At 47.6% G+C, this 26,103-nt stretch overlaps 1 protein-coding gene across 1 annotated transcript in view; it reads right to left on the reverse strand.

Annotated features, from left to right (window-relative positions):
* The window catches only part of LOC126519731 (uncharacterized), an 88,660-nt gene extending 62,821 nt beyond the window's left edge, over nt 1-25,839 (reverse strand). Inside the window, exon 1 of the mRNA XM_055065377.2 lies at nt 25,462-25,839. Coding sequence (XP_054921352.1) covers nt 25,462-25,513 — 52 coding nt within the window. The 5' untranslated portion in view covers nt 25,514-25,839. The remainder of the gene's footprint in view (nt 1-25,461) is intronic.
* Between the last annotated feature and the right edge of the window lie 264 nt (nt 25,840-26,103).

Below are 26,103 nucleotides of genomic sequence, written 5' to 3' on the forward strand. Positions count from 1 at the left end.
CGTTACCGACCATAACGCACTGTGTTGGCTTTGATCGCTAAGGAAGTTATCGGGTCGCATTGGCCGCTGGATGCTTCGCTGACAGGAGTACGATCTCGATGTCGCCTACAGGACTGGAAAGAAACATCAACACGCCGATGCTCTATCTCTCTACCCTTTGTCGAACCATGACGATTCACCATCGCCTCTCTGTACTGGCGTACGTCCCACGTCCTCTTCACCAGCTTTACCCGTCACAACCCTTGATTGGCTGAGACTCGACAGCCCATCTCTCCTTGTGTCCCACTAAGGTCTCGACACATACTGTCGAACTATTCTCCAACGCATGGAAGGTTCTTCGTCGCCTCTAAACGCCCGACTTCATCGACAACTTCAGCAATTCAAACTGCAAAATGGGGCTTTACAGCGCATTTATCACATTGGTGGCAACAAATGGGTCCCGGCAACGATCATCCGACGGCCGGTTATCTGGGCTACCAAAAGAAGTATCTACGACAGAATACGAAGTCGCTGCTCCTGGCCTGGCCTGCCTTCAGCTGTTGCGAAGTACGTCGCATCCTGCGTTCATTGTCAAAGCCGCAAACGACCGACAACAGCTCCTTCTTGCTCTTTTAAACCTCTGCCTTGTCCCGCTTCGCCTTTCGAAGTAGTTGGAAGAGACTTATACGGTCCTCTTCCCGCGACCCCACATGGCGATTCTTGGATTCTGACGACCGTAGACCACCTAACACGCTACGCGGAGACAGCCTCTCTACCAACGCGGACTGCTGCTGAAGCCACCGATTTTTTTTCTACAGCAAATTTTTTTACGCCACGGCGCTCCGCGCGTTCTCCTCAGCGACCGCAGCAGAGTCTTCCTCTCTTCAATCCTTACCGAAGTTTTGCGCGCCTCTAACACAATTCACAAGATGACTACCAGTTACCATCCGCACACCAACGACTTGACGGAGCATCTTCATCGTACCCTCTCCGACATGATTGCGATATACATCGGCCCCGACCACACGACCTGGGATGCAATTCTGCCGTTCGTGACATTCGCCTATAACACGGCTACATAACATACCATCGGCTTTTCACTTTTTTTTCCTCCTGTATGGCCCTTCACCAGGTATCGTTCATGATTTATCGCTCCTTACGACTCCTGTATCCGCGGCAGCTCCTTTCTCAGAACAGTTTCTGTCGCGCTTCGCGGACTACCGTCACCTCGTCCGACTTATCACCGGCATCTTCCAGGACGCCCGCAATCACTCGACTCACCGATTTCTGGTTTTTTCTCCGGGCGATGAAGTTCTTCTTCGGACTCTTGTTCCCGGCTTATGCGAAAAAATTCTCACGCGTTTTAATGGACCTTACACGGCCATCGTGACTGGCGACGAGGAAGCTGCAGGGCGTTCTTTATCTCATCGGCAGCGCTCGGCCAGCAGCATGCATTTTCGGCGTCGTCCGACGAGAGCCTACCTTGTTCACCGAGCGCACGATACCACTGCGCGAACGCGCCCTCACGTGCCTTTTTTCATATATCGCCGGCTTTCTTTGGAACCCGATAAAAAGAAAAGTCGACTGAGACGTATCGTAAAGGAAACAACCTGATGGGTGGTTTCTGAAGGCGCTCTACAAATCTGCGTATCATACTTGGGGCCCTCAAACAATAGATAAAGGTTGGGTAAATAAACTTACTTAATTAGTGAGCTATGGGAAAACAAAAAAAATGTTCGAGTTACTATAAGCTATCGCGAATAGTATGCGTTCGGTTCAATTCGCTTCCGACGCGCCTTTCTTTTGTCAGTTATTGTTGCAAGTTATGTGTAGGCACTGTATATATATATATATATATATATATATATATATATATATATATATATATATATATATATATATATATATACACAAACACAGTGTCCCCACATAACTTTCCACAATAACTGACAAAAGAATGGTGCGTCTGAAGCGAACTGAACCGAACGCATACTATTTAAATTAGGATTGCAAGTTTGTGTTCGCCGTGTTCATGCAAGTACAATTACGCACACACACACACACACGCGCGCATATATATATATATATATATATATATATATATATATATATATATATATATATATATATATATTGCTACGGCATGGGCCAGGCGAGGAGAAGAGGAAGAAGACGTGAGCTGGTGCAGCCTCAGGACGCCATCTTGACTTTACCATCAATCCCGTCCCTTGAATAAAGCCGGTTTAACATTAACCGTAACAGTTTTGTGGTGGAGGTGCGGGGTACTTCGACCAAGACGACGAAGCTGCTGCAGCAAGTGCCACGCCGGAGCCGACGCCTCGCTCGACTGCCTCCAACACCACTTGAGATCCCGATGTCCCACAGCAGCGACCAACAGCCTTCTCTGGCTGCTCCAGTGCGAACAACCGGCGCCTGGATGCATCAGATGGAGCCCCGCCGTTTCTCTGGAAAATTCGGCGAGGACGTGGAGGAATGGCTTACCCCCTAACAAGCGTGTGAGAAAGTACAACGGCTAGAAATCCACGACTCAGCTCGACAATGTGGTTCTGTTCCTCACAGACACTGCGCTAGTGTGGTTCGAGAACCATGAAGATACGTTCACAACGTGGGACAGCTTCGTTACTCACCTCACAGAGTGCTTTGGCGATTCCACCACGAAAATGAAGCGGGCGGAGCAGACATTGCTTCAGCGCGCTCAAGTCCCAGGTGAGACCTGTACTACGTACATAGAGGCGATCCTGAAGCTGTGCAAAACGGTCAATCCTCGAATGTCCGAAGAGGACAAGGTTGGACACCTTCTCAAAGGCATAGCCGAGGATGTTTACAATTATTTAATCGGAAAGGAGAGTCTCGCCTCGGTCGCCGACCTCATCAAGCATCGTCGCACATTTGAGGCCTTGAAGCTGCGCCGTATCATGCCAACGTTTGGCAGGCTAGCAAATGTCCCAACGGTGGCAAGCGTTGACGAAAACGACAATTATAGTTTTCAATTTGACCTTGCTGCAACTATAAGTCAAGTTATCCACGAAGGAATTGAACGACACACCAAAGGGGCGGATGTTGAACAGCTTGGTTGCGCTTCCAACCAAGCTCAAGAACATCCATCTGCTGTGTCAGCATTGTCTGCCATGCCAGGCGTTGCAGACTGTCGAGTCGATCAGCTGCGACAGCACCGACGTACCTTTCTCGACGACATGACGCACGACTAACGAACTCGTCGAGCTACCACCACGAATCGGAATTCGGAGATCGCGTTTACTATTCTCAGCGTCCCAGGGTTTACTCCGAGGCATACAACGTCGGTCGCGCATCGCCTGTATTTTACAGCTGTGGCGCCTCAGGACACATTGCTCATTTTTGTCGCCGGCGCCGACAGACAACAACATATGGCCTACCACCAACTTGGCCTAATTTTGGACGTGATAGTTATGACGACCGTTGACCGATAGACCCTGCAAACACCACAGGCGCGCCACCTCGGAATAGCTTCCGTCAGTATAGTAGAAGGAGTGGCTCGCCAGCTTCAGACCGCAGCCTGACGCCCCCAACCAGTCGCCAACGCCGTTCACCGTCACCACGGCGACGTGCTACGTCTCCACCGCCGTAGGGAAACTAGCCGGCGCGGCCAATGGAGGTAAGGTCGATGGACAGTCTGCGTCTCTGCGAAATACTCCTCTGCCTATTATGATGGTGAAGAACAAAGTGCGTGTGTTAATTGATAGTATACCTGCAACAGCGTTAGTGGATACTGGTGCTACCGTTTCCGTCATGAGTGTGACTTTCAAAGAGAGGCTGGGTCGGAAAGTTATGTTCCCGTGGAATGATGGTGTGACGTTTCGTGGTTTCAGAGGAGAGTGCCTAGTTCACCTTGGTATTTGTGTTGCAAGTGTTTTATTCGGAGAAGATCTTAAAACAGAATTTCTCGTACTACCGCGATGCACTCATGATGTGATGCTCGGGATTGAATTTCTTCAGGATTGTTGTGCATCCGTTAACTGTGGCACAGGCGAAATTACTTTGAATAGCGCGCTTCTCGCCACCCTTGCCGACACATCCTTACCAGTGAAAAACTATTGTGTTATTTCGAACGATTTTCTGCTACCTCCTTTGTCGCTATCACGTATCCCTGTCAATTTCGCTGCTGCCGACCTTTCATCGTTTGACGCGCAAGTCGATCCACTTACGTCGAGCTGCGCAAAGAAAGATGTACTTGCACCACGCTCTGTCGTGAGAGTAGTGAAAGGCGCCTGAAACTTGTGGGTTTTCAATTGTTCTTGCGTCCCTGCCGTTCTCCCGCGTGATGTGAAGCTCGCTGAATTTGACGAGATTACTTACAGCTCCATTACAGTTCTAAGCGAGGAGGAGCAGTCTCATACTAGCGATCCCCAACGAAGCATTTCTGAAGAGCAGATCCTACGAATGATCAACAAGGCACTGCCCTCACATGAGCGCCGCGCTCTCGCACAAGTTTTGGGGGCACATGTTTCTGTGTTCGATTTCACACAAGGCCACAAGCAGGCTTCATTCCCGCGTTCTCGTGCTCGCCACAGAATTGACGCCGGATCTGCGCACCGCATTCGGCAATAGCTTTCCCGCGTTTCTTCAACAGAGAGGTCAGTTATTGCTGAACAGGTGAAAGACATGCTGCGGGAAAGTGTTGTTCAAGAGTCTTCTAGTTCGTGTGCAGCACCAGTAAATTTAGTAAAGAAGAAGGATGGATCGTGGCGGTTTTGCATTGATTACAGGAAACTGAATGCGGTCACCAAAAAGGATGTGTATCCGCTTCCTAGAATTGATGATGTCATCGATTGTCTACATTCCGCTGCCTACTTTTCATCACTGGATTTGCGATCAGGGTATTGGCAGATACCCATGCACCCAGACGATAAGGAGAAAACGGCCTTCGTGACACCAGACGGTCTTTATGAATTTAACGTTATGCCTTTCGGCCTTTGTAACGCGCCAGCAACATTCAAACGATTCATGGATACTATCCTCCGAGGACTTAAATTGGAAATTTGTTTGTGCTACCTCGATGATGTAGTAATTTTTGGCAGCACATTGAGTAAGCATAACAGCCGTCTCAATCTTGTTCTGGATTGTGTCAAACAAGCCGGCTCGATCCTAAATTCCAAGAAATGTCTTTTCGGAGAAACCGAGACGTTAGTACTTGGGCATCTGGTCGACAAAAACGGTGTGAGGCCAGATCCACGGAAGATTGAGGCAGTCAGCTCCTTCGAAGCACCGAAGTCAGTGCGGGAGTTGAGGAGTTTCTTGGGCCTGTGCTCGTATTTTCGTCGCTTCGTTCCAAGATTCGCCGACGTGGTGTACCCCCTAACATGTCTTCTCCAAAACGCCGTCCCTTTCAACTGGACATCGGCTTGCGACGACGCGTTCCGTCAGCTAAAATTTCTACTAACGTCAGGGCCCATATTGCGTCACTTCGATGCATCCGCACCTACGGAAGTGCACGCTGATGCCAGTGGCATCGGCATCGGTGCCGTACTTGTGCAACGTCATCAAGGAGCTGAACACGTTGTGGCTTATGCTAGTCGCTCTTTGACTAAGGCGGAACGTAATTACACTGTGACCGAGCAAGAATGCTTGGCAGCTGTTTTCGCTGTGCACAAATTTCGGCCCTATATCTACGGACGCCCGTTCACTATCGTTACTGACAACCACGCGTTATGCTGGTTGGTGAACCTCCGTGACCCAAGTGGACGACTGGCACGTTGGGCTCTTCGACTGCAGGAGTACGACTTCGTTATTTCCTACAAGTCCGGGCGTCGCCACACAGATGCGGACTGTCTCTCCCGCCTTCCTCTGACAACGACGGAGTGTGACGAAGACAATTTTGATGACTGTTTTGCTCCTATTTCTTCTACATTCCCAGACTCGATGACTTTCAAAGCAGAGCAGGAAAATGACATTAGTTTGGAACCTCTGTTTGTAGCCGCATCGTGTCCTGGAGTCACCGGTCGATTTTGTGTCCGTGACGGCCTGCTTTAGAAGACTAATCATTCGGCTAAAGGCGCACGCTTCCTTCTGGTGGTGCCGCAGAGTCTGTTAACGGACATAATGAGAGCCATGCACGACGATGTGACCTCTGGCCATCTAGGATTCATCAGAACTTTGAACCGGACACAGGGGCGTTTTTACTGACCCAGAATGCGGGACACAGTCAAGCACTACGTCGCCAGTTGCGAACAATGTCAACGCTACAAGCGCCCTACGACCGTTCCGCCAGGTCTTCTCCAACCTCTGCCGCCGCCTCGCCTGCCATTTGAACAAGTGGGTACCGACCTTCTGGGCCTATTTCCCCGATCATCTAATGACGACCGATGGGTGATCGTATGTGTCGACCATCTGACCCATCACGTGGAAGCGGCAGCCCTACCATCTTCAACAGCTGCGTCCGTTGCAACGTTTTTGCTTCGATTCATTATTCTTCGACATGGTCCCCCCGTGTGATCATTAGTGATCGCGGTCGTCAGTTCGTTGTGGACGCCGTAGAAGAACTGCTTCGTCTCTGCAGTTTGCAGTTCCGTCATTCAACGCCTTATCACCCTCAGACAAATGGGCTTGTAGAGCGTACGAACAGAACTCTAACATGCTGGCCATGTACGTATCTTCCGATCACAAGGACTGGGATGACGTACGCCCCTTCATAACCTATGCTTATAATACTGCAAAGCATGAGACGACCGATTACAGTCCTTTTTATCTCCTTTATGCACGTTCACCGCTAAGCTGCATTGACACTATACTACCGTTTGACTTTCACAGCGAGTACTCTGTTGCCAAGACGCTTTGTCTTGCCGAAGAAGCCAGGCGTATCGCTCGTCTTCGTACTGTGGCATCGCCACACCGATCGAAAGAGCGCTATGACAGCCGACACCAGTCTGTCTCGTACGCCAAAGGAGACTTTGTGTGGTTGTGGACTCCGCAACGTAAACGTGGATCATGCGAAAAGTTTTTACCCCAGTACACGGGCTCATTCGTCATTGTAGATCGCTTGAGTGACTTGACGTACGTTGTGGCACGCTTGACGTCGGTTGGTCGTCGGTCTAGCCGGACCCAGTTAGTACATGTTGCCCGTCTTAAGCGGTTTCACCCTACGCTTTCCGAGTGATTTGGACTTGCCCAGCAGGCTTCGTCTGGCAACCGGGAATCGCTACGGCATGAGCCAGGCGAGGAGAAGAGGAAGAAGACGTGAGCTGGTGCAGCCTCAGGACGCCATCTTGACTTTACCATCAATCTCGTCCCTTGAGTAAAGCCGGTTTAACATTAACCGTAAGAATATATATATATATATATATATATATATATATATATGCGTGTGTATGTGTGTGTGTGTGTGTGTGTGCGTGCGTAATTGTACTCACATGAACACGGCGAACACAAACTTGCAATCCTAACTTTAGCTATGTTCCTCGGACATTGCCGTCACCAACCGCGAGCAGAAAAGCCGAGGACTGGGCAAGAATACAGCAGATTCGTCTGGTGCTTCCTTGTGGATTATAGCTGCCTTTTTTATAATTGCAATAAAAACAATTATGGAGTGTTATTCAAATTAAAGTGCTGGACGATACACGTTAACGCTTTGAAGAGGTAGCGACATAATATTTCGGACTATTCATTTCATTACGTTAAATGAGTCCCACAACTATAAACTCTAGAAAAAATTGCGACAAGCCTCAGATCATAATCAAATGGACAAAACTCTGTCTGGTCAGGAAGTAGGTTGTATTAATGAAAAATAAGGGTCATTGACCAAGCCAAAAATGAAAAGCTTTAAATTTCGAAACGTATGTAGGTTCCATGTTTACAATGCATCAGACACAGTGCCGTTGGTCACTTAAGTACGTAGTAGACGACGTAATGAATGCGGATAAACTTGAAGCATGTTTCCGTCCCTCCTTTATCTGGCGTCGGTTGCATGCGCACGAATTCGTGCAGCAGTCCGGCTGTCGCGCTTCTTTCTTTAGCAATGGTTGCAGCGTTTTCCCGAGCGATGAAGTGATGACTCTTGTGTACTAGATGTCTCGCAAGTGCGTTGAATGCGTGGTGATCATATTGAAGATAGCCTTTGTGCTCGAGCCGTCCACTGAAGCTTCCCGTCTCAGCAATGTAGCACGAATTACCGCATTCCTGTGGGATGTTGCAGATTACTCCCGGGAACGTTTCTTCTGAGCGATCCTTAACATCTAAAATCTCGTTGCGGAGCTTATTGGATAGCACATGCGCAACGCGTACTCGCAGGGGCATAGCCAGGGGGGGGGGTGTTATGGGGCTCCATCCCATCCCCCCCCCCCCCGAATATTTTCTAGGCACTCAATCACCGCCGACCAAAACAACCCCCGGCGCCGGAAATCATGCTGGATTTTGTCAAGACATTTCAGCGCACATATTGTGAAATCGGGCTGGATTTCGCAGCAACGTACATGCACCGGGTGTCACATAACGCAGAAAGTTTCAAGGGCGTTTTGATGGTGAGCGGGCTCGTCGCGGCACCTCGCGGATGCCGCGGAATCTATAGAGTGCAATTGTTTCAATTCCGAATCTGTATGGGCATAATGTTCTCATAAAGTTTTGATGCGAAGGTGCATTGACATTTCCAAAGTCATGCTTTATTTAGATTTTCATTCTAAACTGTGTGAGTTTAATGTTGTTGTAAACATTTCACGGCAAAGGTGGATTAACATTTTAAAAGTCGTACATCAGACCATACAACTAGACAAGCCATACGAACACTCTATCAGACAAGTTGACAAAGCACGCAGCGAGATCCGTGGTGGTTCCTTTTTCCCTTATGTCTCAGAAACGATCTTTTTATTTTTTTTTACTGTGCCAAACCATCGTTGTCAAGACACTAAAGCCAGGAAAGGTAACTACGTTCTTAGTTATTTTTCTACTTTGACTTTTATTCGCGAGGACGCATTGATATTCTTTATTTTTTTTTTCTTCTCGCTACCCGCGGGCTGCCATAGTCAGCCAGAGCGCATGCTCTTTTCTCGTGTTGCCCGGTCGACCGCGCGGAGCACTTCGATGCGCGTTCGTTTTTCTGTCGCCGAGTGGATTTTTCGCCTGGCAGCGTTTTGGGCGCTTTCTGGCTAGCATACGAGAAAAAGAAACAAAGGACGCTCGCCGCCATCACTACGGGGACTCGACGGCTTGCAACCCGTTCGCTTGAAGGCAACCTTTCCGGAAAGTTTTGTCTCGCCAGTGTAGGATACCGAGCAGTATGCGTATGGATCTCTGTGGACCAAGCCGCTCATGGTTTCTTCGATATTCCTTCGGCAGCCACATGAAGTGCCCAAAGTAGGCATTCGATTGTGGCCAACATGCTTTCCTTTGTGCTTTTTATTTCCGTGGCCCCCGCCCCCACAAAAAAAAAGAACATTATTGCGGTGCTACAAATTGTCCCATGGGGAAAGTTCGATTTTGTTACTGTTTTTTTTTTTTTTTTTGCTGAAAGTAATGGGCCACGGGACGCTTGAGTAGCCGGATACTCTTGTTATTGCGGTAGCAATTATATGGACAGTCCAGGCGCATTCCTGCCATCTGCATCGCTCTCATCATTATCATCATCAGCCTTGTTACGCCCACTGCAGGGCAAAAGCCTCTCCCATGCTTCTCCAACAACCCCGGTCATGTACTAATTGTGGCCATGTCGTCCCTGCAAACTTTTTAATCACATCCGCCCACCTAACTTTCTGTCCCCCCCCCCTCCCACCCCTGCTACGCTTCCTTTCCCTTGGAATCCAGCCCGTAACCCTCAATGACCATCGGTTATCTTCCCTCCTCATTACATGTCCTGCCCATGCCCACTTCCTTTTCTTGATTTGAACTAAGATGTCATTAACTCGCGTTTGTTCCCTCACCCAATCTGCTCTTTTCTTATCCCTTAACGTTACACCCATCATTCTTCTTTTCATAGCTCGTTCCGTTGTCCTCAATTTAAGAAGAACCGTTTTCGTAAGCCTCCACGCTTCTGCCCCGTAGGTGAGTACTGGTAAGACACAGCTATTATACACTTTTCTCTTGAGGGATAATGGGAACCTGCTGTTCATGATCTGAAAATTCCTGCCAAACGCACCCCAGCCCATTCTTATTCTTCTTATTATTTCCGTCTCATGATCCGGATCCGCCATCACTACCTGCCCTAAGTAGATGTATTCCCTTACCACTTGCAGTGCCTCTCTACCTATTGTAAATTGCTGTTCTCTACCGAGACCGTTAAACATCACTTTAGTCAGTGAGGTCAGGTCAGGTCAGTGAGCATGCACTGCAATTGATCCCCTGGTTACTAAGCAAGGCAATATCATCAGCGAATCGCAAGTTACTAAGGTATTCTCCATTAACTCTTATCCCCAATTATTCCCAATCCAGGTCTCTGAATACCTCCTGTAAACACGCTGTGAATAGCATTGGAGAGATCATACCTCCCTGCCTGACGCCTTTCTTTATTGGGATTTTGTTGCTTTCTTTATGGAGGACTACGGTGGCAGTGAGGCGCTATAGATATCTTTCAGTATTTTTACATACGGCTCGTCTACACCCTGATTCCGTAATGTTTCCATGACTGCTGATGTTTCGACAGAATCAAACGCTTTCTCATAATCAATGAAAGCTATATATAAGTGTTGGTTATATTCCGCACATTTCTCTATCACCTGATTGATAGTGTGAATATTGACACGTGTACTTGTTTGTCTTTATTTGGCGACATGTTTCACCACCTAACAAATGTTATCGCACAACGCGGGACGCGCCTGCATGTATCGGAAGTTTCTGGAATGTTGTCGATGCTTCTATCCACAGTCTGTTGTCGCCGAACCTTGTGTTATCTGATTTCGTCACGTGACGCGAATGGTGTAGAACTTTGTGGAAGACATGCGGGTCCCAGCGATTAGTCTGGAGCATTCGACGATTGGTGTATAAAAGCCGACGCGCTTGACCCGCTCATCAGATTTTCGACGATCGCCGACCGTGTTCGCCGCTATCGTTGTGCTATGAGTGTAGCCTGTTTTTGTTGGCACAGGTTCGCCCAATAAAAGTTAGTTTTGTCTTTCATAGTATTACTACTGTGTTCTTAAGTGTCATCACCACGTGACAATATGGTCCATTGTTGAGTAGCCTTTAGGGAATCCTGCCTGGTCATTTGCTTGACAGAAGTCTAAGGTGTTCCTGATTCTATTTGCAATTACCTTAGTAAATAGTTTGTAGGCAACCGACAGTAAGCCGATCGATCTATAAGTTTTCAAGTCTTTGGCGTCCCCTTTCTTATCGATTAGGATTATGTTAGCGTTCTTCCAAGATTCCGGTACGCTCGCCCTCATGTTCCGTATAAAGCCCAAGGGTGATAACATCGTGGCCGCACGCCGCATGCTGTTTGTGCGACGGAAAGCTAGGGAGGGGGGGGGGGGGGCGGTGGCATGGGCGAGCTGATGATGGTGGCTCAGTCTTGTGTGTGCAAGGGTGAAAAGCGCGGAGGAAGCGCACCGCCTCCTGTGCCGCGTAAATACATCAAGCCGAGTGGAGGGAGGGAGTGCTATTATCTTTGTATCCCTGATCTCGCAACATGTTTATTGGCCCCGTTTGACGCTTTATATACAGTGACTTTTTCTTAGATACATAGATTTATTGGAGACCTATACGTATACTTAAATATCTTGTTGCGAAGTTTTGTGTATGCGAGCTGTGAACTTTGTTTGCTGTGACACTCTTTTGCCCTTACCAAGCTATCCTCTCATTTGTATATTCCATTGTATCTTCTAATTTCTAAAGTGGGAGGACGAGTCAAATGAAAATGAGCTAACCCATCCCACGCAATAATGGTTCGGTTCTTTATGTGCGAGGCATGCGCGTAGCGCAGGGGCATCTTTCATTTACAAAAGTGAGACGCCGCAGGTGTGAGGATAAAAGTTTTTAACGTTCTCATTCACTTGGTTTAACATGGTTGCGTGACATAATGCAAAAAAAAAAAAAAAAACAGGTGAGGCGTGCATACAGGACACACGAGTAGAGAAGTGGACAACACGAACACCGACAGTCAACTAAAGGGAGCACTGAGGCGAAAATTGGAAGACACAAAACTCATCTGCGAGAGCTCAGGAATGGTATCACCACGTGTCAGTCGGGTACATGTGCCGGTCTACGTGAGAGATAACTGTTCAGGCACTTAATCTCTTCCTTATGTAAAGTAATCGAAGGCTGACTCACGCATGCACTTCCCCCATTATAGATATGCCATGCCTCTACCATAAGACGCGTATCGTCATTCTTATGTCTGTACAATATCGCGCATTCATCTAACTTTGGCTTGCAGTTACAATCTTGGCAATGTAAGGAAAGATTAGAAGGCGATCCACCGGTTAACCATCTTTTATGTTCCATTAGCCTCTGATTGATACACCGACCCGTTTGCCCTACGTAGAACTGGCCACAGCTAAGGGGAATTTTATAAACCACACCCATACGACAGTCAGTAAACCTGTTGTTCTTATTGTGCTTCATTGGACAAATATCTGTTCTTTTTTTGCCTTTTACTTGCTTCTTTTTCCTCTGTACGGCAGCGCATATCTTACCTAGCTTATTAGAAGCAGTGAAAGCAACATTAACATCATATCTACTTGCAACTTTTTTAAACCTTTGCGACAGTGAATGAACGTACGGAATAGCCACTACTCTTCTTTTGCTATTACTGGTTTCTGTAAGCACGTCCGTACCCCTCGACACCAACTTCATTAGGCGCTGAGCCACAGTGGCCACTACTGCACTAGGATAACCTGCTTCTAATAGGCGCCGGACCTGCGCATTAAAACTTGGGCCCATTTTCTGCATGCAGGATCTGGTGAGGGAAGACAGAAGGTACGACATGGCAATTCCGTTTTTTACTACTCTGGAATGCTTGGATTGAAAGTTTAGCAACGTCTTCGAAGATCTTGGGAAGTACTGCCAACAAACGTGATATTGTTCGAAGACCAAGGAAATGTCAAGAAACTGAATTACGCGTCGCTGAGGAAATTTCCTGGTAAACATTATTCCTCCTCCATAAAGTTTAAATTGCTTACTTACTGAGGTAGCAGCGTAATCGAATTCTTCCCTATTGCAGAAAATCAGGTAATCATCAACGTAACGAAATATCTTGATAACGCTATCACCCAAGGCTTTCTCTAAGCATCTGTAAACCATTACTCAGGTAAATATTGCTAAGATTGGAGGCAACCTTTGAGCCCATACAAATGTCTGATTTCTTCAGAAAAACGCCAGCTCTTCACCCAGTCAGCGTCGACTTCAGGTACATTGAAAGAATTTCTAGAAAAGTTCCTGTGGAAACACCGCATCTGTCAATAAAAGTCGACTCTTGCACTTGTTCTTTAATGCACTCATTTACGGAATTTAGCAACCCGTAATGCAGCAAGGAATAATATAGGTCTTCTATATCCATACTAAAAGCTGTACAATCACCAGGATTTTTCTCTCTCAAATACTGAACTAGTGCTTTAGGATTACACAAGCGAAAGGGGTCTGAAAAAAACTGGTGAACTCGTATTATTCCTTGCCGCGTGACGGGTTGCTAAATTCCGTAAATGAGTGCATTAAAGAACAAGTGCAAGAGTCGGCTTTTATTGACAGACGCGGTGTTTCCACGGGAACTTTTCTAGAAATTCTTTCAATGCACCTGAAGTCGACGCTGATTGGGTGGAGAGATGGCGTTTTTCTGCAGAAATTAGGCATTTGTATTGGCTCAAAGGTTGCCCCTATTCTTAGCAATATTTACCTGAGTATGGTTGACACTTGCTTAGAGAAAGCCTTAGGTGATAGCGTTATTAAGATATTTCGTTACATTGATAATTACCTGATTTTCTGCAATAGGGAAGAATTCGATTCCGCTGCTACCTCAGTAAGGGAGCAATTTAAACTTTATGGAGAAGGATTAAAGTTTACCAAGGAATTTCGTCAGCGACGCGTAATTCAGTTTCTTGACATTTCCTAGGTCTTCGAATAATATCACGTTTGTTGGCAGTACTCCCCAAGATCTTCGAAGCCGTTGCTAAACTTTCAATCCAAGCATTCCAAAGTAGTAAAAAACGCAATTGACATGTCATGCCGTAAGTCTTCCCACACCAGATCCTGCATGCACAAATTGAGCGCAAGTTTTAAAGCGCAGGTCCGGCGCCTATTAGAAGCAGGTTATCCTAGTGTAGCAGTGGCCACTGTGGCTGAGCGCCTAAAGAAGTCGGTTTCGAGGGGGACGGACGTGATTACAAAAACCAGTAATAACAAAAATATAGTAGTGGCTATTACGTACATTCATTCAGTGTCGCACAGGCTTAAAAATGTTGCAAGTCGATGTGATGTTAATGTTGCTTTCACTGCTCCCAATAAGCTAGGTAAGATATGCGCTGCCGTACGGAGGAAAAAGGAGCAGGTACAAGGCAAGAAGACAGATATTTGTCCGGTGAAGCAGAATAAGAACAACAGTTTCGCTGACTGCCATGTGGGTGTGGTTTATAAAATTCCCGTTAGCTGTGGCCAGTTCTACGTAGGGCAAACGGGATGGTGTATCAATCAGAGGCTAATGGAACATGAAACGTCGTTAACCGGTGGATTGCCTTCTAATCTTTCCCTACATTTCCAAGATTGTAACTACACACCAGAGTTAGATGAATGCGCGATATTGTACAGACATAAGAATGAAGATACGCGTCTTATGGTAGAGGCTTGGCATATCTATAATGGTGGAAGTGCATGCGTGAGTCAGCCTTCGATTACTTTACATAAGGAAGAGATTAAGTGCCTGAACAGTTATCTCTTACGTAGACCAGCACATGTACCCGACTGACACGTGGTGATTCCATTCCTGAGTTTGCGCAGATGAGTTTTGTGCCTTCTTTCTTTTTTCGCCTCAGTGCTCCTTTCAGTTGATAGTCGGCGTTCGTGTTGTCCACTTCTCTACTCTTGTGTCCTGTCTGCACGCCTCACCTCTTTTTTGCATTATGAATCCTTACCAACTAGCTCAGCTTTCTGTCGTTCTAAGGTTGCGTGACATAATCGACACTTCAAAAGTTGAACATCTTGGTGTCCTGAGGATTTTGACAACTGAAGGTGTTTCCCAAAAAGAACTTAGTCGCCGTATGGCTGCCGTGCACGTTGAACATTGCATTTCATTGGCCACTCTGAAGCTTTGGAGGAAACGGTGCAACGAAGGACGTGAAAATTGCAAAGGCGATCAAGAAAAAAAGAAGCCACCATGCAATCATCCCCAACACAGTTGCCAAGGTTGTTGAGCTGATTAGGCAATAACGGAGGATAAGCATCGATGAACTGGCTGATCATGTGAATATAAGTCACGGTTCGGTTCACACCATAATTCATTAACATCTTGGTTATCTGCTCTTGTGCGTGCAATGGGTGCCCTACATTTTGAACCACCACCAGAAGACGAAGAAGTTTGGTGGTGCCTTGACTCATCTGATCCGCTATCACAGTCAGGTCGACGTCTTCTTGTCTGCAACTGTGACCAGGAACGAATCATGGTGCCACTACTACGAGCCTGAAACACGACGGCAAAGCTCACAGTGGAAACATACCAATTCACAGCCCCCAAAGAAAGCAAAGGCGGTCATTTCCACCGGTAAGGTGTTATTGACTTTTTTTTTTCCATTGTCAGGGGCCATTACCGCTCGAATTTACTAAACCGGGAGAGACTATCAATAGTTTCCGATATTTTGAAACACTGGATCGGCTGCGTGTCGCTATGAAGAACAAACGACGTGGAAAATTTGGCAATGGGGTCATCTTGCTCAACGACAATGCCTGTCCTCACGTCGCTGATGTCGTTAACATAACATGGCAAAGTTCAAGAGCGATACGCTGCAACATCCGCCATAAAGCCCGGACCTGTCACCATGGGACTTCCACATTCGGGGGCAATTGAAGAAACAGCTCAAGGGAACCAGATTTGTGTCGGACGATGACGTGAAAGAGTCAGTTACAGAATTTTTGAAGCAGCAACCCGCGGAGTTTTATGAGACGGGAATCACGCGACTCGTTAGTCAGTGGGACAAATATCTAAATGCTCATGGAGACTATTTTTTATAAGGTACCCCGTTTGTCATACATACGCATTGGCTCACTTTCATTTGACTCGCCCTCGTATACCTTGCAGAACTCCCGCTCTTTATATGTGCTCTCTGTTGCGACTATAATTCCGGTGCAATTACAATACATGACCGGTGACAGCTGCTCCTGCTCAATGCATTGGAACAAAGGAAAGCGTCACTGAAATTTTTCCCTAGCCGTGTCATATGTACAAAAATGCAAACAAAGTTCTTGAACGACAAAGCTTCATTAAAATATTTGTCCTCAACTTGTCCATTGCATAGCCTTTACATTTTTATATCAGTGGCATGCACTACTTCGTTGGTTTCAAACTGATATAGTTGTAAAGATCGTGTGATACTGTCTTTACTTATTAAATAGACAGAAAATATGAAAGCATTGATATCGGTTATTTCTGGCACAATTTTTGAGACATACGAAGATATTCTTTTATGATAAAATACATATTTGACTTGTCTTGACAGTGAACAGCGTTCAAGAGTTCGTTTGCAGCATCTTTGGCAATGGCAATGCAGTTCTTATTCACGTATTTAATCCCACGACAAATTCTATAACAAGGAGGCCGACCTGCAACGTCAGCCCCCCCCCCCCCCCCCCCCCCCGCTCCCGAACAACATTGCTGGCTACGCCACTGACTCGTAGGTAATATATTCTAATGCCTACAGTGTCACTGATCATGTTTTACTAAATGATGTGTTTTCTTCTTTTTACGACTGGAGAAAAACTTCGTAAATGGAGATTAACTTTTAAAGAAAACGGTGATAATGACATTCACTAGTAAGCAACAACCCTCGCAACTTAACTATGGCAGTGCGGAACACACACTAGGAAGAGTCCAGAAACTTAAATACCTTAGTCTTGTCACCTTGTCTTGTACATGACAAAGATAAACTCGAGCCTGTCTAGTGGAAAGCTGTCAGATTCCTTTTTAACCATTACGAATGCAGGCTTTTCCCCTTCAGAGCATGACCACGTCTTATCACTTAATTGCCTAGAACATCGATGAACATGCGATTGGCTTATCATCTTGCATAATATTGTGCATAAATCCGTTTGTATTGCTGCCCCTATTTCTATCACTGCTGTTTCTACATCTGTGACCCGCTTGTGCGATGCTTTGAACATTATATCATTCCGGTCTTTTCTTGACTGTCATATATATTCTTTTTTTCCTTGCACAGTTGACACTTGGAATAAACTTGATAGTCATTTGCGACAACCTCCACATGTACAGTTTGTAAAGCAAATGTCTTATTCTGTGTTATGATGTTTCCTTTTTTTTATGTAACCACTCCTGCAATGTCTAAAACCTGAGGCAGTAGTATCTGTAAATAAATAAATAAATAAATAAATAAATAAATAAATAGTATTTTGAAAATATTTGCGACAGCACTTCACTGACAGGAGGTATGAAGGGAATGCCCCCCGGTTTTGATGAGTCTGCTGGTTCCGAATTCAGCGTCCGTTTTTCGATTCCGCGCACGAACCTAGCCGAATAGCCGTTCTGCTCTCAGTGTATGGTCAGAAGCTCTCTTTGGTGCTCTATCACCACCAGGGCAAGAGCTGGTGGCACGACGAATCAAAGACACGACCGATGATCTGATGGCAGGACGCAAAGTGGTGGTAGCGACCGTTATCGCTCGTTTTCCGGTACACGGAGAAGGACAGGCCGCCGTCATAGTGACTGACAAATACGTCAAGGAAAGGCAGCTTCCTCTTCTGTTCTAATTCGATAGTGAATTGCGGGGCTGATTGTACGGTGTTGAGGCTCTGTAGCAACCGGTCGAGGTCGTTCTTGTGCAGGATACAAAAGCAGTCATCCACATAACGTAGAAAGACTTTTGGCGCAGGTTTCAACGCTGTCAGAACTTTTTGCTCCAGTGTGTCTATCACACGGTTTGCGGTAGTCACTGATATCAACGCCCCCATTGCGGTCCCTTCTTTTTGCTTGTATATATTTGAGTTGTAGGTGAAGTGCGCATTACAAAGAAAACCGGAGCAGTTTGCCAAGCGACGGCAAACAAAATTACCTTCGTTCTGTTCAGCTACGTGGCATTTGCATATATTTAAATCTTGATGCATAATACTTGGGACACCCTGTATATACAGGTTTCTGCTTGAGTGTTAAGAGTGAACGAGGTTATACCATATTCATATGTTAATAAGAGTGCAACGGGGGTGTTCGCCTAGCAGCTCTAGTTCTAGGTTGTAACGGTAGGCTTAAACAGGTCGGCGCTATATCGGAACGGGGAAGCAAACACTTCTCGTCGTCTTCTCTTTCACTACCACCATGCCCACTGCCCAGTGCCTTCAGTACCATCGCTCGCCACCGAAAGAGTGGCCATCCTGGCGACCTAAGGACAGGAAAACACAGGGGGGTCATGGCACTGCTTGAGCCGGCAGACGTGGACAACTTCCTGGCCGCGACAACGCAAGTCGGATGGCGCTTCCATTGGCTCGATGAGGCAGTTGACCGCGGATGTATGTTTCACTACCCGATAAGGACGGTGGTACTTGGAGAGCAGCTTAGAGCAAAGGCCTGGAGGAGTAGACGGCACCCACAACCATACCAGCGAGCCAGCAGCAAAGCACGTAGCCGTAGTAGATGAATCATGGCGATGCTTTTGGCGCCACTGGTCGTGGGATGTGAATGAACGAGCTAGCTGGCCACATTCTTCGGCGTAAGCAGCCGCTCTAGAAACAGTCGTCTACTCCGAAGCATCTGGCCTGTAAGGTAGAATCGTGTCCATAGTGCATGAAGGTTCGTGTCCGTAAAGGAGAAGGAAAGGGGAGAACCCAGTGGTGCTTTGCGGGGCGGTATTGTAAGCGTAGCTGACGAAACGGAGAATGCGATCCCAATTCGAGTGGTCAGATGAAACGTACATGGCCAACATGTCGCCAAGGGTGCGGTTGAAACGTTTTGTCATCCCATTAGTTTGCGGATGATATGCCGTGGTAGTGCGGTGAATGATGCGACACGTTTTTAGCAATGATCCAATGACGTCTGAGAGGAAAACGTGACCGCGGTTGCTCAGTAATTTTCTAGGTACTCCAGGGTGTAAAATCAGGTTTTGAAGGACAAAACTGGCGACGTCTTTTGCTGTGGCAGATGCTAGAGCTGAAGTTTCAGCGTACCGCGTGAGGTGGTCGATAGCAACAATAACTCCGCGGTTGCCGCTTGGAGTGTTGGGAAGCGGACCGTATAGGTCAATGCCGACGCGGTCGAACGCGTGTGCGGGGCATGACAAAGGTTGCAAAGGGCCGGTGGCATGTTGAGGTGGCGTCTTGCGTCGTTGGCATATATATGGGGCATGACCGGACATAGTGGCGAACGAAACGGTACATACCACGCCAGTAGTACCGAAGCTGGAGACGAGAGTACGTCTTTAATACACCAGCGTGGCCGCATTGCGGGTCATCGTGGAACGTGGCGCAGATGTCGGAGCGGAGGTGTCGGGGTATAACAAGCAACCACTCGCGGCCACTCGAATTGTATACTTGCGGCGGCACAGCAGGTCATCCCGAATGTTGAAGTGCGCGGCTTGACGACGGAGCGTCCGAGAGGTCGGCGCTGGTGACTGGCTAGACAGGAAGTCAATAAGCGATCCATGGGCCTTTGCGCTGCTATGATGTCATGTCGGAAATGACGAGGGCGAAGGCTCCGTATGTAGAAATGGACGAGTGGACAGGACCAGAGGGCAGGGGTGACCGGGATAGAGCGTCTGCATCTGAATTCTTTCGGCCTGAGCTATCAACAACGCGGATGTTGTACTCTTGTAGGCGCAATGCCGAATGGGCGAGCCGACCAGTTGGATATTTTAGTGAAGATAACCAGCATAGAGCATGATGGTCGGTCACGATGTCAAATGGACGCCCGTATACATAAGGACGAAATTTTCCGATAGCCCAAATGATAACCAGACATTCCTCCTCAGTAACCGAGTAGTTCACCTCGGCTTTGGTAAAGGTGCGGCTGGCATACACGACGACGTACTCTTCGAAGCCATCCTTGCGTTGCGCAAGAACAGCGCCGAACCCTACACCACTAGCGTCCGTATGGATCTCAGTTGGAGCAGAGGGATCGAAGTGTCGCAGCACTGGAGGCGAGGTGAGAACGCATCGCAGTTCTTGGAATGCGTCGTCGCACGCCGAGGACCAGGCTGATAGGTGAGAACTGCCGGTGAGAAGCTGCGTCAAGGGGGCAATGATAGAAGCAAAGTTACGGATGAAGCGTCGGAAATATGAGCACAGGCCGATGAAGCTGCGAAGCTCTTTCATGGTGGTTGGTTTAGGGAACTCGGATACGGCGCTAAGTTTTGTGGGGTCCGGAAGGATACCGTCTTTTGACACTACATGGCCGAGAATAGTAAGCGTACGAGCGCCGAAGTGGCATTTCTTCAAATTTAGTTGCAGTCCTGCAGTGGAGAGGCACGCAAGTACTTGCTCGAGGCGGTTGAGGTGCGACGCAAAGTCGGTGGAAAAAACCATAATGTCATCCAAATAGCAGAGGCACGTTTTCCACTACAGCCCTCGAAGAATGGCGTCCATCATTCGCTCGAAAGTGGCAGGCGCGTTGCAGAGGCCGAATGGCATGACAGTAAATTCATATAGCCCATCAGGCGTTACGAAGGCTGTCTTTTGACGATCGGCCTCTGCCATTGGCACTTGCCAGTAGCCGGAGCGCAAATCCAGCGAGGAAAAGAATTCCGCTCCCTGCAGACAGTCCAAGGCATCGTCGATGCGCGGCAGAGGATAGACATCCTTGCGCGTTATTCGGTTAAGGCGGCGATAGTCGACGCAGAACCGAATGGAGCCATCTTTTTTTTTTTTAACGAGGACAACCGGAGATGCCCAGGGACTGTTAGAGGGCTGGATGATGCCACGCTCCAGCATGTCGTCAACGTGCTGGTCGATGATACGGCGTTCAGCAGCCGACACACGATACGGACGCTGGCGCAATGGTGTTTGTGGACCGGTGTCGATACGGTGAACGACTGCGGACGCTCGGCCCAAGGATGGTTGGTCAATGTCAAATGAGGAACGAAAGCGTTGGAGGAGCATGAAAATTTCTGTGTGCTGCGCAGGTGTGAGTTCTGCGTCGACGGCACGAGCGAAGACGTCTACAGGGGCATCAGTCGCGGCGGGAGGAGTGATGGAATAAATCGGAAGTGATGCCGTATCACCAAACGTGGTGGCCAGGAGAACGCTATCGAAAGCTTCAGCGGTACCCAGGCACTCGCCGCGGAGTAGGGATGATGGGCAGGCGGACGGATTGCACACGTACAGGGCAGCAGAACCGTCGCAAAAAGTGACGACAGCAAACGGAAGCAGAAAGTTCCGGCGGCGCGCACAAGTGGTCGACGGTGTAAACAGAACAGATGAGTTTGCAGCAGAGTTACATGACACAGGAACCAGAGCGGCGGAGAAAGGTGCGATATCGATGTCGGAGGCGGCAACAACTTTAGGAGAAGAATGGTCATCAGGGTCGAAGCACGGCACTGATAATGTAAGTTCGGCACGAGCGCAGTCGATAAGTGCTTGATTGACAGATAGGAAATTCCATCCAAGAATAACGTCGTGTGACGAACGAGATAAGACGACAAATTCTATAACATACATAACGTTTTGAATGACGACCCGGGCTGTGCACGACGCTGAAGGCTGAATGCGATGCGAGGTTGCCGTACGCAGAGAAAGAGAGGTAAGGGGAATGGTCACTTTGTTCAAATTGCGGCAAAGCTTCTCACTAATAATAGAAACGGCGGCTCCGGTGTCGATAAGTGCGTGTACGGTGACGCCATCTACGGAGAGTTCAATTTCGTTCGCCGGGTTAGAATGAGGCCTTGAAATGTTCGACGTGAACGCAGTTCTTGCCTCTGGAACTGCGACTGTTAGTTTTCTTCTCGGGCTGGGCTGGGTCGGCGAACCATCGGGGAAATGGATCGGCGACGTGGGGAAGGTGACCGACGGGCATCGAAAGGGAGGAGACTGTAAGATGAGTCCGGAGGAAGGCTAGATGGTTCCTGACGCGGAAGTCGAGCAGGCCTGTAGCTTGAGGCGCCCCCACTGTCAGGTAAACGGGGGCTGCGACGGCGGCAGAATCGTGCTACATGGCCCGGAAATTGGCAGGAATAGCAGATTGGCCAGTTATCAGGTGAACGCCACGAGTTGACGACAGGGGCTCGAGCGGCCGAGTTAGGGACGACAATCGGACGCGAAAATGGCGGCGGCACATGGAATGTACTGGTGGCCTGGTAGGCATCAGGAGCCGGAGAAGCGTAAGGCCGGGCAACAACGACAGCGTAAGTTAGCGGTCCAGCTGCAGGCTGCAGAGGAGGGGCAGATGGCAGCGCCGCGGCAACTTGCGTCTGCATGACGTGACGAAGCGAAGGAGCCATGGTTGTCGACGGCTCGGGTGTGCTATTCGCCAGAGAGAGTTGGCGTGCGACCCCCTGACGGATGAACTGCTTTATCTGCGGCGTGAAAGCAGAGCTGTCGGCAGCTACGCGGCGGAAATCCAATGGAGATAGATCCGCGGTGTCCTGCTGAGCAGCGCGTGTTGATGCACGCTGCTTGCGCAGCTCGTCGTACTGCTGACAAAGCTGTATGACCTCGGCAATCGTCCGGGGACTCCTCGCGATGAGCATCTGGAAGGCATAGTCATCGATGCCTTTCATGACGTGCTTGATCTTTTCAGCTTCGTCCATAGATGAGTTGACACGCTTGCAGAACGAGAGCACGTCTTCAATATAACTAGTGAAGGTCTCGTCCTGGCGTTGAGCTCGACCACGCAAGCTCTGCTCAGCGCGAAGCCGGCGAACGGCGGCACGGCCAAAGACCTCAGCCAAATTGGGCGTGAAAGCGGACCAGGTGGTAAAATCGGCTTCATGATTGCGGAACCATAGGTTTGCCGCGTCAGTCAACTAAAAGATGACATTTGTGAGCTTGGCGCGGTCGTCCCACTTATTATAGGCGCTTACGCGGTCATATTCGGCGAGCCAGTCTTCCACGTCGTGGTCGTCTGTGCCGCTAAATATAGCCGGATCGCGCTGCCGGATGACGCCAGAACATACGATGGCCGGGGGCATGGTAGCAGCAGCCTGGGACGGTCCCGGTTCATCCATTGAAACAGCTGGTGGTAGCGTCCGACTGCGGAGTTCCAGGATGTTGGAGAGTAACCCCACACCTCCACCAAATGCACCGGGGGTGTTCGTCTAGTAGCACTAGTTCTAGGTTGTAGCGGTAGGCTTAAACAGGTTGGCGCTACATCGGAACGGGGAAGCAAACCCTTCTTGTCGTCTTCTTCTGTCTCACTAGCACCATGCCCACTGCGCAGTGTCTTCAGTACAATAGTAATAACATGGTACATCTTGACCATGGTATATCTTCGTATATCTGGAACATGGTATATCTTGAACTATATCTATCAGTTCTTTAACGCGTCCTTGTATTACTAGTTCTTTTTTTTTTTTTTTTTACAAAAAGCAGTGTTCGGGGTGATAACTCGTTTTTTGTGGATTTTGTTCGAGGTGCAGAAATCGAGAATTATCTCGTGTTACCCGAAAATTAAGAATGAAGGACTTTAAGTACACTGCACGAGTGCTGCTTGTGTCTTCTCTGTCCCGGTCTTTTCGCGCTGCGTACTCTATGGGGAACTATGGGCCAGCGTGCCTAAATCAAGGTCTCGCTTGATAACATTATGTTCACTCTTCATATTGTTGACATGTACTATAAGCTCATCATCATCACTGGCGTTATATTCCTCAACGCATGGCCTTTCAAAATTAAGCGTCTATTTAACACTTGGAATACGCTCAAGAGGGCGACCTTACGAAAGAGAAAATAAACTGCCACGGTTTACTTATTTGTTGAGTGGCTAACAAATTGTTCATAAATCCGCTCTCCTGAACTGATGTTAACCTTGGTAACAAGGCAAAAATATTTGCCATATCAGCATTCGCTTGTGTAAAACTTGAAGCAGCGCGAGCAAGACGAAGATAACAAGCGAAAACACACACAACAGGGCGAGCACTGTACTGCCGACTGGGAAATTTACTGAACGATCACACAGCTTTAATACCATGTCAAAAAAAGATACACCAATAACCAAAGGTTGAAACGCATGAGTACTGCCTACAAGTATAGATGCTTATCTAAAAAATTATATTATCTTTTTTTTTGTCGGAGCGACGCTGTGCTAAAGCATTTATCTCTTGCTTTGGTAATGTAATAAGCTTCTACGATTTCACTTTCTTTTTTCACTCTTTGCGTGCCTTAGAAACCTAGTCTCATGGAACATTGGGGTTGAACATTTGTTTCAATGAATAGGTAAATGGCTGCCGTACCGGTTTTTTACATTGTTTTTATGCTGCCTAACTCTGCCATTAAAACATTGCCCGGTTTGCCCGATGTACACTTTTCCGCAATCTAAAGGTATCTCGTAAACGACGTCAGAGGCACACTTCTCGAATTTATTTTCGTAATTCGGGGTGCATTCCTGGCGTTTACAATTTCTCATACCATTGTCTAATTTCGACAGTTTACAAGGAGCGGAATACAATAGGTTGATTTGGTGCCTATTGGCCACTCTGTTTAGACTATGGCTTACCTTGTGAACAACGGTATTACATGAAAAGGTATCTGTTCTTTTTTCAGCTTTTGGATTTTTCTTCCAGAACGTTTTGCTTTTTTTTTTTTTTTTGCAGGAGTGCTTCGCACATGGCTGTGATGATGGAAGATGGGTACCCGGTTGTTTTTAGGCGTTCTGTCTGCAGAAGAAGCCTATTTTTCATTTAGTGCTCACAAGATTCGTTCATTGCAGCTTGAATACGAGATGGCTATTCCCCTTTTCGCGAGTTTTGAATAAGCACTGTCATAGGGAAGCATGTCTTTCTTAGACCTAGGTTGACAAGCCCTGCAAACATGGTGATTTCAAGCAAATGAAAGATTAATATAGGAATTGAATGTAACTTTTATTCCGCAGTTCAAAGGTTAACGTTAGTCCCCCACTGTGCCTACTAAAAATTCTCAGAATATTTTTAACTACTTCGTCAAAACAATAACCAGGTCGCTGCTTCAGAAGAATCAGGTACTCGTCTATATATCAATAAATGCGCGTAACTTAGGAGTTAACAAATGCAGTGCAAATGTGTTTGTGAATGTTACATAAACATATATCGCTAAGCAATGGTGAATGGATAAACTGAAGTTTGCGCTTGAGTCAGAAAGGATTGCTTGGCTGTCCTTCAGTGAGGTTGCACCTTATATTTCACAGTCGCCCCCTCCCCCCCGAGCTCCAGAAGAAGCAATGAGAAATAGAACGGCACTCACCTGATAAGTGCTGAAACTTTGCTCTCGCGTCAGTTTTTGTATCCGTAGGCATATTGCTGTATAGTGCCTTATTCTAGCGCGAACTGCGTGATCAGCATTCCATTTGATGTTATAAGGAATGCCAACCAAATGAAATTCGAAGAAGGGAACGCTCGATGCACGTGGAACTCCGCGCGGCCAAGTGCTACCAGCGCTGAATGGCAAAGTGCAGCGCTGGGTTCTGAGACCTTCCAAGCACCGCTGTTTTTCTAAGATAAGAGCTGCCGATAACAAGGACACGAGGGAAACAACTCCCCGCTCTTGTTGCTAGTGAAGCACACGAAACTTAGAATTAATGTTGCTTTCGTAATTCCCATTCTGTATTTGCTTAATAAACCTGTGATCTATGCGTTATCTTTTCCGGCTTTTGCTTTCCTTCCACTTACCCTTGTATATTGACGCGTGTACCTATCTTTATCGGGCGACCACGTTTACGTTTTTATCGACAACGTTTTTATCGGGCGACCACTAGTGGTCGCCCGATAAAAGCTCGACCACTCCGCCAGAGCCTTTACCGAGTTTCGCCGCGGGAACGCGAAGCTATAAGAGAACAAGTCGACGAAATGCTGCGCCACGACATCATCCAACCGTCGAAAAGCCCGT

This window comes from Dermacentor andersoni, chromosome 10 (genome assembly GCF_023375885.2).
Source record: "Dermacentor andersoni chromosome 10, qqDerAnde1_hic_scaffold, whole genome shotgun sequence".
Classification (NCBI taxonomy): Eukaryota; Metazoa; Arthropoda; class Arachnida; order Ixodida; family Ixodidae; genus Dermacentor; species Dermacentor andersoni.